Here is a 14,501-nt window from a genome sequence, read left to right as displayed (position 1 = left end):
TTGAAGAAAGGCTGATTTAATCCAGTAAGTTTTAAAAAGACACTGCAATATTTAGAAAGACCATTCTTTTCAGATAACCGTTAAAAAAATATAATGTATATAGTATCAGGATTCTTAAATTCCAAGCAATAGAGACTGATTATGTGACTTGCAAGGAAAAAAAAGGCAGATGTTGAACAACTGAGCATTCGGTAGGCCAGAAATGAAGGTGGCACTATGGATTTAAGCAGCAAGAGCTCAAAACCATCTCTCTGGAAGGCTGCCAGAGGGTGACTTGAGTCCAGTCACTTCTCCCAAAACATACAGAGAAAGGGCAGTTCCTCGGAGTAAGTGTTGTATGTGTGCTGGGGAGTGGGGGCTGTATGTGGGAGGGGGGCTGTATGTGGGAGAGGTGCTGGGGGAGGAGGGTGGTCTGTGTTTCTATCACGTTGAGCAAAGAAAACTAGCAGTCTACTATACATATGAAACTGAGCTTTGAATTATCTTATATATATATACATATATTTTTATAAAACACACTTTTTCTGTAATTAATGTCTATTGTTAGTGTTCCTGATAGGAAAAAGTATTGCTACATGCTAATACTGAGCATGTAAAAATAGGTTCTGAAAAAATTATCACCAGAAATAGCTCCAGAAGCAGTAAAGAGTTCATAAAAGTTACTCCTTTTGTTTATTGAATTATATGAATAATCTATTTTTTGCTCCATACTGTAGTTCTTTAAGCTTCTTTATCTTTCCATCACTATTTCTAATGTAATCATAGAAAAAAACCATTGATGAGAGGTTTCGGCATAGATTAGGTGGAAGGCACCTAATGTGGGGAAAAAACGTTAATAGAGTCACATCCGCTTAGGGCCTAAGAACTTCTAAATACTAATTATACTTTATTGACGGTCTTGGGGAGATTATATGGGATACATGTTGGTTTCAGTCCTGATAAAGATTGAGAAATGAGCCTTTGGGAATATAAGTCCTATTTTTTCCCTTTGTATATAGGTAAAGTGTGAGGCTCTTGCTTGGGTCCCACCCACATCCAAGGCTAGGTTTAAAACATGAATGGGCAAGCTGGATCATCTGGCAAAGACAGACGAGAGCCTTGGTTTGAAGGTCTGAGTTGTGCCCTGAAAAGAAACTCATTCTGAGCTAAGAGTGTAGGCAGGGCAGAGTGGGCCCAGTTTCAAGGCCTCAAGGTCAAGGGAGTCAGCTTAGTGCAGGGTCTGCTGTTCCATTATATCCTTGCCCCAGTTCAAGGACATGTGTCTGCATGCTAGACACAGAAAGTAAAACCAGAATGTACTATTCCATCAAAAATTTTGTAAGCTCCCTGGCACATGCAGCTATGTTTGGCATCTAAGAGAATGTATCACAAAACGGGAGTGAGGCATTCATTCCCCTCCACGTTACTAAATCTCGGCACCCCACCTTTAGCATCCTGAGGGGCCAGGACATCAGTGGGGTGCCTGAGACCAGCCGGAGAATGAAATGGTCCCTGAGAAAGGGCAGTAGTAGCTAAAGAGAGACCATGGAAGCCAAAGAAATTTGCAGAGTCTCAGCTCAGGACATCTCTTGACACAGGTGAGACTCCCAGAAATTCTTGGGGAGGGTAAATACTTTGCAGTGAAACAGCGTGGCAAGTGCTGCATAAATAGGGGTTACTGTCATTAAAAAAGTCACATTTTGACAAAGGCTGGTGAAGCTGGGAATTTTCAGATGAGATGGCAGTGACTTCTCACCAAAATGCGGAGCTTGGATCTTTCCCCCAAGGTGACAGTACAGAGCCATCTGTATGACTCCTCCCCAACACTCCTGCCCTACAAAGCAGTGTATACTGGCACACAGGCAAAGGGTGCCAGTACCCATTGGTTGTGGAACATTTTTCTGGCCAAGAAACCGTATCTTTTTTGTCGGGAAGAACTAAGAATGTTGGTATCCTTTTCCTTAGTATCATAAATCAGCTGGTGAAAACAGCCAAAGAATACATAGCATCATGTGTCATCTTCATTTCCCTTGAGACCTCACTTCTCTGATTCCTCTGCCATTACATTTAGGACCTAGTTCTGCTAAAAGAAAAAACTATAAATAGGCAGTTTAACTTAAAGTAAGAAATGTAGTAAACATGTGCCCTTTGTTCTCGCTTTGAACCTTAGAATTCACTCTTCCAATAAGAAAAGAAAATGTGGTATGTCATCGTGTGGTGGTATCATGAAAAACAAAAATGTTATTTATGGGTTCAGAGCTGTAACATGACTAGTGATACTAATTATGGGCTTTGGACTCCTCTTTAATCATCAGCTTCATTAGTTAAAGTGTTTTTATTAACTTGCAATTAAATAGTTTTCAGTTAACATAAGAACATAGAGATAACATCACATTTGCACTGTGAAAAGGTAAAAGGCCTTTGTGTTTCATTACCAGGTAAAAAGTCTGGAGCTAGGTGTCTCACAGATGATACTAAACAGCCACTGGCCCTTTTATTTTGGTCTTATTAACAGAAAATACTGACTTAAAGTGATGAAATTACACACATAGGCCACTTAATGGCGTCCTAGGAGTCTGAACTTTTACTTTCAATACCAAATAGTATCTGGAAAACATGCTCACTTTTGTGTTTTTTCAGAAATTCTAAGAATTGGCCCAGATTCATGTGATAGTCATTCCTTAATCCATAGTCACCATGGGCCTCAAGGAGTAATTCTTCAAAAGAATGGAAAAGGCGCAGATCCTCTCCATTTCCTTCCGTTTCCACACTTTCAGCATGCTTACAAGAAATGTGTTTCCAGTTGGGATACCTAATTGTGTGCCAGAATTCCTCACAGTGCTCCTTGAAGCCCTCCACACAGATTATACCTGGCTTTCCTGTCATGCAAAACCCAGTCACATCTAACCTTTTCCCAACATCCAAAATCTTTTTTCTTAGGTCCTGCTGATATATGTGGTGACTGTAGATCCACATCCGGAGGAATGTGTTCTTGACTGGCTTTGCTTGTGTAGACGGTTCATAAACGAGCTTTCTGTTCAGAAAATAGGAGGCACTGTTGTCCTGTAACCACTGGATTGCTGCACATACACAGAGCTCACCTGGATCAAAAGTCCCTATGTAAGAAGTGAGACCTTTGTTGAGAAGTAGTTGCTGTTGTCTGTCAAGCTCAGGAGACCGTCCAAACAGCTGCAATGCTACATAGGGGTAGCTGTGAGGCATGGTTACTTGCAAATCAATTTTCACCTTAAAATGAAAATCAAATAGATTTAAGTACCGTAAAATCACCTAAGCTGGTTTATCAGTGGCAACTGCATGATTTTGATAAATGTAATAGTTATTGCTACTGTTAAATGTCAGCTATGTGCCAGAGACTCTACCGAGTACTTTATATACACTATTCCTTCCATGTAAGCATCCATTCATTCCAGTATTTACTGAACACTCGCCATGTGTCAGGGACCCTATGCTAGGATAAAGAAGCAAAGGAGCTAGACACAACTTCTGCTCTTTGTGAAAAGTAGAGCCTAGTGAAAGAGACAGACATTAAACTAGTAAGTACACAGAACAAGTATTTAATTCCAATGGTAATGTGAAGCATGGAAAAGTGCAGGATCTGCTGAAATGTGTAACCAGGGAGACAGAATTCAGTCTGAGGAACCAGGAGATCTTGTCTGAGGAAATGAGAGCTGAAGGATGTACAGAAAATCGCCAGAAAAGGGGTTCTTAAAAGCCTAGTCCACTTGTTATCTATGCTATGCTAATGTTACTGGAGACAATGGATCAGAAGATGAAGGTAAACTCATTTTTAGTATTTAGATTTCCTATCTGGTATTTGCTTTCTGTGCTATGATGTCACCAAATAAACATTCATCCACTCCTTACAAGCCAGATTTGCCAAAGGTAAGATTTAGATTTATCAAAATCACGATATGTATACAAGACAGTACATACTACGATAGTTGGGTTGGTAAAAAACTGGTCGAGTGAACAAAATAATGATGGTAGTATGAGACTGCAGATGTTTTTAATAAAAACACTAGATATATTTGTTAAAAAGTGTGCGCATTTATGTAAAATCCAAGATATTTATTGAAGACAATTTACAGTGCATCCCATATTTTCCGTATTTCACTTTCAAACAAGTAAAGGAAATAAGAATCTGGAATATTCTCTATTTGTTTCTTGGACAGAAAGCTCTCCTTCCAAGTGTTTGCAATAAAAGCTGGGCACCCAGCAACAATAAAAGCAGCGCAGGGTACCTACCTTGGGCTCCTCAATCTGGAGTGTAATCACAAATTCGATTTTGGGTGGCAGTGCCTCCCTTTTTCCTTCCAAATATCTCTTTATATTCGTCAGGACATTTACATCTTCGAGTTTTACTTCTCCTTGGTTAGGAAACATAGAGAACAGCATTTCCATCTCTAGCAGCTGAAGCTGCAGGCATTCTTTCATTGAAGCGGACATGCTGCCTCCAAATCCACCTGCCAGGAAAACCGGAAAAGCCCAGGGGCACTAGGTTTCTTAATTTCAGCAGCGTCCAAAGAAATTTCCGGAAGGCTTTCCCTGGAAGCGGTTTTGCAGGAACGTTGTGCACCGACAGCTAGGGGCACAAACCGGGACACTTACACTCTTTCTTCGCTTTATCTCCCGACCCCCAAATCTAGTATGCACGACATCCCTCCAGAGACTTCGTTAAAATTCAGATTCCCAGTCCGTCACCCACCCACGCCCACCCCCGCTTCCGACCCAGATCCGGGAATCTGGACTTTCAACAAGTGTTCCAAATTATTCCGTTGCAGGTGGTTGGCAAACAACACCTGCAGATGCTCTGCAAGCCTGAATTCTGGTTAAGGCAAGGAGCCCAGTTTCCGAATCCCACCCAGGTCTCAGGCTCAGGCGGAGCTGGGCGGTGTGGCCAGGGAGGCCCGCAGTGCTGGCGGGGCTGTGGTCAACTCCCTTGGCTCCGAGGTCTTGGGGGCCCCGCGGCCCCCAAACGCTAGGTGCCGCCCCTCGGCCCCAGCGCCAAGAACCCCTCCCTAGCGGGCCTTTACGGCTCTTCGGGGAGCCACACCAGCCCCGGGCGGCCCAGATCGCTCCGGACGATTTGGACCCACCTGGCCTCTGCCCCGAGGGGCCTAGGCTTAGGGAGAGTCTTACAGGTACATACATAAGATGGTGTTTAGTGCGAGCTGGTGCGGGTAGATGGTGGCGGGGGTGGTGGGGGGAGCGACTCGAGAAGGCTCCCAGAGTCAAAGGCTGGGGAGATGAACCCCGAGAATCGAGGAGGGGATGCGGGAAAAGGGTTTATGGCCGAGGCCACCTTGTCAGAGGCCCCCAATCGGGGTTGGTACCCCCATCTGGGACCACTAGGGACCCTGGCTTCCCAGGGACGCAGGAATGCCACCCCGAAACCCAAATTTGGAGGCGGGGACTGTCGCAGTACTCTGGTGGTCTACGACCCTCGGCCCCAACCCCCGGGCCACCGCGGGGGCCTCACCCTTCCCGGTCATTCAATGGAAACAGACCCAAGCCCTCTCAGAACCGGGATCCGCAGTTCCGCAGGCGCGAGCTGCGCACTACCAGCGAGGAGGAGAGGCGGGTCCAGCGGCCCCTCCCCCGCCGTGATTGGCTGGGGGGCGTGGCGGTGGGACGGAAGTCACGCAGGGCCACGTCTGCGGGTTCCGAGAGCTTCAGTTAGGTTGGAGGCGCCGCGGCGGGGGAGCGGCTCGGTTAGGTGGAAGTGAGGGGGAGTCTCCAGGCGGAGGTGAGCGGGGGCCCTTAGGCTTGGCGGCGAGAAGGGGACTTCCCAGTCCGTAGGGGCTCGGCCTGCCGACGGTGTAGTGGGCCAGCTAGCGGGTTGACCCGCGGACCGTGCGCCGGACACACCCGCCCAGGCGCCTCCAGAGCGCCCGGAGGGTCTCGTGCCCCTGGGCATTCTGGTCCAGAGGCCTGGGGGGCGGTGCGGCGTGGCGGGAGGGGGGGGTGGGGGGGGAGAGGGTGAAACTAGGGGTTGAGAGCCGGAAAAAGTGCGGCGACTTGGGGGCTGGGAGGAAAGCGGAACAAACCAGGGGTTGGTAATTGAATGAAGGGAAGGGGGATGCACTCAACTTTTTTAGAGTGGTCGCCGTTTGGACCTGTAAGTACTTTCAAAAAAAAGAGTTTAGAGTGGAAGAGAGCCAAAGCATAAGAGACTCTTAAAAGCTGAGAACAAACTGAGGGTTGATGGAGGGTGGGAAGGAGGGGAGGGTGGGTGGTGGGTACTGAGGAGGGCACCTTTTGGGATGAGCACTGGGTGTTGTATGGAAACCAATTTGGCAATAAATTTCATATATTGAAAAAAAAAAAAAGCGTTCGCACCCTCGTTGAACGTAGTTTTAGGACCGAAAACGCATTGAAGGGTGGAAGCATTTGATCTTTTTTCTTTTTAAAAGACTTTCTGGATTTAACAGGACTGGTTTACGCCCTTATGAATAATCATGATATACTACCGAATGGTCAGTTTTTAACAAAATATATTCTTGCCTGTGCAAGAGATTTGATCACTTTGGACCAAACTAAATTAGCTTGCTGAATACCAGCTTGTTCCAGTTGGACAAAAGCAAAAATTTTCTACCATTTCCTTTAACTTTTGTTCATTGAAGCATCGAAGGACAGTAAAGCAAATGAGACAGGACTGCTGTTCATCTCTGGGCTAATTGGAAATGGGACTGACTGGGGAAGTGAATAGTATATACACCTGAGGTTGGAAACCCGAAGTTGCACTTAAAACTGTAGTATCCCAGAGAAGGAAGTGCTAGTGGGCTCAGGGCCACTGTTTAAAATTAAAGGGAGAAAGAAGATGTTGCTACTGTCAGAGCTTAATTTAGAAGGGTGTCCTGGTCCTCTGTTAATGAAAATAGAAAAATCTACTGCAAGGTTTATTAGGAGGTCTGGGCAGTCTTGGAGAGGAAGCTGTTGCCCTTTGCTTTTCCTTTGGGAGTATGTCTCTGGTGTGGGAGGAATAACAAAAGAACCACACAGATTTTCCAGATATTTTGGATACGTAGTCCCAGTCCATTTGACATTGTGACCTTAGGTCTCAGTCTGTCACCAGCTACCCTTGTCTGTTTATGTTATTTAACTGAGGCCCAGACTTAAGTTTCTCCGTTTATGAAATGAGATAGTCTTTGAACTTGTAGAATTCTACGAATCTATGTGTGGAATCTTCATTTTAGTTGAGAGTGGACCATTTAAAATTTTCCCTGGGTCCAGGAATAGTCCTGGCGACAAAACGAGAGAGGAGTTGGAGGGACAGTCTGCTGCTATCTGCCCTCGAGTGGACGATACAATTTGGGGAGGATCTTCTAGGTAATGCCTATCACCAGGACTTATTCTGCCATTCTTTCTCAAACCTTCTTTGTGGGCATTCAGAATGAGGCAGACCCCTTAGTTTATGGTGGCAGCTTTTAAAGCAAATGGTCCTTGTAACATTTCTCATGCCTGAAAAATATTCCTTAATTTTGTAGACATGGATTTAGATGCTATTACAGAATACTCCGCATTACATCCCAAGCCCAGTGGACTCATTCTTCAATATGGGACTGCTGGCTTTCGAACGAAAGCAGAACATCTCGATCATGTCATGTTTCGCATGGGATTATTAGCTGTCCTGAGGTCAAAACAGACAAAATCTACAATAGGGGTCATGGTAACAGCATCACATAATCCTGAGGTAATGCTTTTCGTGCTCCGATAAAGCAAATCTTTGTTTACAAGAACACATCTTAGTGTCTGAGCAGTTTGACCAAAAGTACAAATTAATTCTAGGAATGTTTGTGCTCCTTATGTGCCTTTGGGTTTGAAATGGCTTTTTCTTAATGAGTGGTCATTTAGCTCATGACTCCATAGAGGGTGTAGAGAGAATTAAATGAGACTCATTTCTTGGACTGTGTTCATATTAGAGAAATAACAGAATGTTCTTCCAAGTTAGTTGTATTGAGACAGTATCAGTAACAAAAAGTGTTACTTCTGTTAATGTAGTAGAGAGTAGAGAGATTGGAGGCAAGATGGGGAAGGGCAAACATTTGAAAAGATTCATTCAGAATGTCTTGAATGTATTTAAGACTGGTTTTCTGTAGTTAGGGAATAGCTTCCTGTTCTGAATGAACAGCCAAACTGGTGGCTCCAGATACAAAAGTGAGCTTTGGGCAGGTTATTGATGAGGTCTAATGGTTGTAGGGTTACGACAATTAAATTTTTTTCTCAAAGTACTCCTTTTGACATAGTCTAACTCTTCTGTATTGCCCATAGCCCACTAATACATGGTTTGAATAATATGCTTCTGTTTGGTGGCAAGGGCCTGAGATTTTTGCCTTTGTAGATAAATTTGCACCAAGTTTAAGTAGGTCTGTGAAGGATTATAACCTCCTCTTCCCTCCACACAAGAGGACACTGCTTGTCCAACTTGTAAACGTGGATCACTAGAAATGCATGTCTGAATGTCTAAATCACCATAATTGATTGACTTACGGGCTGAAGCCTATATTTATTGCTACTTCCAGAAGTACTTCTTAATACTGAGTTGTCTCCTTCAGTTGACAATCATTCTGAACTACAGTTTATTTCTTCCCAGAAATTTGAGCAGAACGGAATGGGGAGTCTGTTTTCAGCTTCTGTTACCCACCGGTTGACATATTGGCCAGTATGTTCTTAGAGTACAGAGTCATAGTGGGGAGGAGCTCTCACTGCCCTCATTCTGCTCCATTTGCACCATGGTCATGTAATTGATGGTGAATGCACAGATGACAGCCTTTTAAAAAAGCTAGTGTAGCATAGTGGCTGTGGGCTTAAAACTAATATGGACTTGGTATTTTAATAGCAGCACTGACACTTATTAGCTATATGAACATAAGCAGATTTCTTGATTTGAATCCATTTTCTCAAAGTAAGACTGGAATAATAATAGGATTATTATTATTATAAGTATTATAAAATACTTAGTCCAGTGCCTGGTATTCTGTACTGGTCACTGGTGAAGTCGTTCAGCCATCAGTGTCTTTTTTAGGGGAAAACAGCTTGAGTTTACTTCCTTAACTCACCCTTGTGAATGCTCGTAGATGGCTTATTGTTTGTTTTTCTTTTAAGGAAGACAATGGGGTAAAATTGGTTGATCCTTTGGGTGAAATGTTGGCACCATCCTGGGAGGAACATGCTACCTGTTTGGCAAATGCTGAGGAACAAGATATGCCGAGAGTGTTGATGGACATCAGTGTGAAAGCAGCTGTGAATCTGCAACAAGATGCCTTCATAGTGATTGGTAGAGATACCAGGTGACCATCAGAGTTACTGGTGAAAGCAGCTTTGGGGACTCCACATAAGTGATTACATTACTGTTAGTGCCCATGATAAACTGAAAGAAGGAAGTAAAGTGGAACTGCCCTAAGAGGCTCCTCCACCTACCTGGCCTTTTTTTAGTAGGATGTAGGAGCTAAGTCTCTCTGTGCATCTTGGGTTTTGGAGTCTGAACCCCAACTCTGACACTATATAATTGAATAGGTTATTTAACCTTTTAGAGCTTCCATGTGCCCGTCTATAAAATGTTGATGATAAAGCCTAACACAGGATTTTTGTGAGAATTACATGACATAATGTATACAAAATACCTATTTCCTGACACGAGAGAAGTACTTAACAAATGCCTCCCCCCCCTTTATTTCTATAGGTTTATTTTCTCCTGTAGAGTAAGAACACATTATAATATTTTTAGAGATTTACCTTATAATCTACATAATTGTTGGTTCATATATTTATATCGTTTTTGCATGCTGGAGTTCACTGGAAACATTAACAATTTATTTCTACATACAGTATCCCCCAGTCCCCCATCTGCGAGGGATACATTCCAGGACCTCCAGTGGATGCCTGAAACCATGGATAGTACCAAATTCCATATATACCATGTTTTTCCCTGTACATCCATAATTATGATAAAGATGAATTTATAAGTTAAACGCAGTAGGAGATCAAAATGAATAATAAAGTAGAACAGTTACAGCAACATACTGTAATAAAAGTTATGTGGATGTAGTCTTTCTGACTCTCAAAATATGTTAGTGTACTGTACTCTTTTCTTTCTTGTGATGCTATGTGATGATAAAATGCCCATGTGAGAGAGGATGTGAGGTGAATCATGTAGGCCCTGTGACATAGTGTTAGGCTACTGTTGACCTGATGATAAGTTAGAAGGAGGGTCATCTGCTTCTGGACTGCAGTTGACCCCAGATAACTGAAACCATGGCAAGCGAAACCATGGACAAGAGGGGACTATTTGTCATAATTGGCAGCTTTTGCTGTCCTTTACAAAAACATATTTTTGTAAAATATTAGATTAAAAGTGTACTTTGAAACAGAAGCATTCTCTTTTATATAAGATCTTGTTTTGCCAGAGATTCTTTCTAAAGGAAATTTCCAGTCAGTGTCCTCATGGCTTAGACTGGTGTTTTATCCTTAATGTGTTACCAGCGAGACTTCCAAATACCATTGATTGTGGATTTATAGGTATCAGAAATAGCCTAGTGATTTATGTTCTGAAACAAATAATTATCCCCCAGGAAAGCCTTCCCCCATGTAATTGCCTCTTACCAATTAACTAGTTTACATGATGTATAACATTATTTTTTTACAAGGCAGTTATATAATTATTTTCAGATTGATAATTTGTTCCGACTTTTCCAAATGAAAAAAAGGTTGCATATCCTTGGTGGTTTACTCCCCTGTACTGCATAAAGCACACTGTTTGCATTCAGTATTTATTGCTACTGTTCCTAGGTAATGTACATGTTGTTACAGTCAAACTTGACCACGTATTTGGGGATGGTGTAATCAGTGTATTTTTATATCTGTTTTCTAAATTTGTTTAAAAACCAAACTCTTCTGAGAAATGTATTGTGAAAGGCTGCTGGAAAATGCTTATACTTTGCCTATATCCTCTTTCCAGTGTTTTCAGACTTGACAGGTTTCTTATTATTCTGAAATATGTAGCACATAATTTCTGTATTTGCTTTCAGAATTTAGCAACTCTTGGTTTCAGGATGGGATGTGTTATTTTCTTCCTTTTCTTTTCTAGGTCCACCAGTGAGAAACTCTCACAGTCTGTAATAGATGGTGTAACTGTTTTAGAAGGTCAATTTCATGGTATGTAGCTATCTTGAGCTGTGAATTAAGTTAATCTTAGAAAAAAAGTTTTAAAAAGTTGTAAAAGTAGTAACATTTTAGAAAAGTTTGAAAACGTGGATAAAAAAAGGTTTTGAAAAATGAACTCCTAGGTATTAAATACTAGTTTTTTAAATTTAGAAAATTCAATAATTTTTTTTCTTGGTGTGCATATTTTGGTTTACCTATAGGAGATTATATGTAAGAAATACTGATCTTAACTTCCTTTACTTTAGTAAATTTTCTGGTATGAAAACCTTTGAAGTTACTTAAAGATGTTCATTCTGGGGAGCTTCTGTCAGTATTCCCTAATAGCCGATCACATGTGGAATCAGCCGTTACATATCAAATCATGATGCAAAGTCGCTTTGGCCTACTTATCATGATTTAAGTTTTGACAGGTAGTTTTTCCTATAGAGTTACATGCAGTACAATGGAGGCTTGAATCCTCTTCTCACATCATCTACCATGCATGCCCCTTGTGAATGCAGGGACTCCATTGTGCTTGGAGGTGAATTTCCCTAGTGTCTCCCTACTTTCTTATTTAAAAATATCTTCTCTTGACCTTTTCAACCTCCTTTCCAGCCCCTGTGTGCTCGTTTCTTCAGAGTAATTCCAAGAGCTTGCCTTGGCTTACTTCTCTGCTTTTCTAGTCATTACTTATCCCACTGCAGGGAAAGTCTCCATCCTGGCCCCTTCAGTGAAATGTCTCTCTCAACACTCATCTGAATTCTAATTGCCAGATTCAGTGGCTGTTAAAAAGTGGGAATTCTTGGGATGCCTGGGTGGCTCAGTCGGTTGGGCATGTGACTTTGGTTCAGATGATCTTGCGGTTCGTGGTTTTGAGCCCCTCGTCGGCCTCTGTGCTGGCAGCTCAGACCCTGGAGCCTGCTTCGGATTCTGTGTCTCCCTGTCCCTCTGCCCCTCCCCCACTCGCTCGCTCTCTCTTTCTCTCTCTCTCAAAAATAAATATTAAAAAAAAAATTTATAAAGTGGGGATTCTTAGCCTGGGGCCCAGGGTTTCCTGGGAAGTGTTTGGTTAAGCTGCAGGGATCTGGTGACAGAGTGTTCTTGCTAGTGTGCAGAGTGTTACCTGTATGTGCACTCTTTTAGGTAGAGGATTCTTTGCTTTTGTCAGATAGATGCTCAAAGGGATCTGTGACCTAAAAATTATTTCCAGAATTTATATTTTGAAGTTTTTATTTTAGTTGCTGTCTTGATAGCTCTCCACACTGTGACCTCCTCCTTTCTTTCTTTAAGATTCTACTTCCTTGGCCACTGTCCCTTATTGGTCTTCCATTTGGGCCCTTTCTCTCAATTTGGGCATTGCATATTTCTTTCGTTCTGCTTGCTGAATGATCATCTTTACTGCCATAGCTCCAGCTGTGTGAAGCTTAATTCTTCACTTGTTAGTTCAAACATTTTTGATTGTGTGCTATGTACAATTCTCCAGTAGTCTGTTTGATGCCAATCACAGCTTATTGTCAGAACCCCATTTTGCATCACGATGTGTGCATACGTACTTGTGTGTATAAGTGACACAAAAGCATCAATAAATAATACCTATACTGCACGACATGCATTCACCTGTGTTATTTAAAAAAAACACAAAAATGTTGGTTGTATCTCACTAAGTGGGTTCCATGAGCCCTGACAGTCTCAGGTCTGCAGTGGTCTGCCCTTACCCCAGATTCATCCTGCCTGAAACTATTGTTTGTACCATTCTCAGAATGGTTCACTTTTTCAGCACTGTCATTCTAGCTGTATAATACTTTTCTAATGTTTTAGTATAGAAAAATTTGAGAGTAATTAAAAAAAAAATTTTTTTTTTACCTTTCCCTCATTTCTGTCTTCAGCTTAGTGAAAGGTTAATGTAGCTGCTGCTTAGAGAGAATGGGGGAAGCTGGTAGAAGATAAGGTTGAGGAGGGAAGCAGGGGCCCTGTCCTTTCAAGCCGTGTAGGTTGCGGTAAAGATTTGGGTTTTATTCCAAATGCACTGGAACTCCATTGAAGGATTTTGTGCGTAGGAATATGATCACGTTTCCATTTTAAGTCAGTCACTCTGGCTTTTATGTACAGAGAGACAGGAAGGTTGTAAGAAAGAAAAAGAGACTACTATAGTTCATGTAAGAGGGATGATTGTGAGAGAAGTGGAGAAATTTGAAGTTAGTATTAACTTCAAAGATTTTATGATACATAATGAGCTAGAGCTGTGAAGAATGGCTTGTAGGTTTCTGGGTTGATCAGTAGACTAGAAGAGTAACTACATAAGAGTCATTGTTTCTTGATTAACTGTATATAATAGTCATTTGTTAAATGTTTATTTGGTCGTTTTGATATTGGTCACGAAATCCTTTTGTTCCATCTTTTGGTAAGTCTTTTGAAATAATCGTTTTCCTCTCCTTATACCCCTCTGTTAAGCTAGGTTAAGCGCTGATCCACTTTTTTGAGCTCCTACACCTCTTTCCACCTGATCCTTACGTTAGAGCCATGGGTGCCTTCATGAAATACCATTTCCATTGTAGAACTGCAGGGTTCAGTAACTTTTAAATGATCTTTTGCCTCTAGTCTAAACTTTGTGCTTGACTTTGAAGATCTATGTTGGATTTAGTTACAGAATATTCACTGGATACTAGTCCATCTCTGTTATTTTTTCTGTTTCTTGTTCTTGGTACTTTTCTTGTGTGTTTAGCTATTTTTGACTATAAGCTGTTTGTTTTTCTTGGAAAATTATCTGTGGGACATTTTTGAGGTGTATGGTAAGGCATATTTCTCTGGCAGAGTTTAGTTATTGCCTTTGCTGGGTGCCTGGGGGTGCGACTTGGCTGGTGGATGACAAGGTTCTTTGATGACAGAGTTCTTCTGGACCTCTGTGGTTACGTGAATTGGGGCTGGAAACCTGTGGGAGGCCTGTGCTTCTGGTGACAGCTCTTCAGGGATGGGATATTTCCTGCTCTGCTTGGTGTCAAGACCACTCTTCTGGGAGTGGGTACTTGGGGCTGATTCACTTCGGACTCACCCTTGTTCTGAAGAGTAGTCCTTTGAGGCTTCAACTTCATGAGGGCCTGGCCTTCTATTGGGTGTCCTTCCTTTTTTTTTTTTTTAAACCTTTATTATTGAGAGACAGAGAGAGACAGAGAGACAGAGCATGAGCAGGGGAGGGGCAGAGAGAGGAGGAGACACAGAATCCAAAGCAGGCTCCAGGCTCTGAGCTGTCAGCACAGAGCCCGATGTGGGGCTCGAACTCACAAACCGTGAGATCATGACCTGAGCCGAAGTCTGACGTTCAGTCAACTGAGCCACCCAGGCACCCAGTGTCCTTCTTATCT

The 14,501-nt window shown here is 42.4% G+C and overlaps 2 protein-coding genes across 5 annotated transcripts in view; one reads left to right on the top strand and one right to left on the bottom strand.

Moving 5' to 3' along the window:
- The window catches only part of RWDD2A (RWD domain containing 2A), a 15,368-nt gene continuing 867 nt past the window's right edge, over window positions 1-14,501 (bottom strand). Inside the window, exons 1-3 of one of the 4 annotated variants that reach the window (XM_042939264.1) lie at window positions 5,480-5,894; window positions 4,246-4,582; window positions 1-3,225 (exon numbers count right to left, since the gene is read on the bottom strand). In XM_042939264.1, the coding sequence (XP_042795198.1) occupies window positions 2,548-3,225; window positions 4,246-4,446 (879 nt within the window). In that variant the 5' untranslated portion in view covers window positions 4,447-4,582; window positions 5,480-5,894 and the 3' untranslated portion in view covers window positions 1-2,547. Of the gene's footprint in view, window positions 3,226-4,245; window positions 4,583-5,479; window positions 5,895-14,501 lie in introns of those variants that run through there. The other 3 variants (XM_042939265.1, XM_042939266.1, XM_042939267.1) reach the window with 3 other exon arrangements.
- Window positions 6,012-14,501, top strand: part of PGM3 (phosphoglucomutase 3) — a 23,065-nt gene continuing 14,575 nt past the window's right edge. The window contains exons 1-4 of the mRNA XM_042939247.1: window positions 6,012-6,118; window positions 7,488-7,693; window positions 9,106-9,290; window positions 11,087-11,154. Of these exons, the coding sequence (XP_042795181.1) occupies window positions 7,490-7,693; window positions 9,106-9,290; window positions 11,087-11,154 (457 nt within the window). The 5' untranslated portion in view covers window positions 6,012-6,118; window positions 7,488-7,489. The remainder of the gene's footprint in view (window positions 6,119-7,487; window positions 7,694-9,105; window positions 9,291-11,086; window positions 11,155-14,501) is intronic.

This window comes from Panthera leo, chromosome B2 (genome assembly GCF_018350215.1).
Source record: "Panthera leo isolate Ple1 chromosome B2, P.leo_Ple1_pat1.1, whole genome shotgun sequence".
Taxonomy (NCBI): domain Eukaryota; kingdom Metazoa; phylum Chordata; class Mammalia; order Carnivora; family Felidae; genus Panthera; species Panthera leo.
The sequence above is the reverse complement of the archived record's forward strand: the minus strand, read 5'-3'. Positions and strand labels throughout refer to the sequence as shown.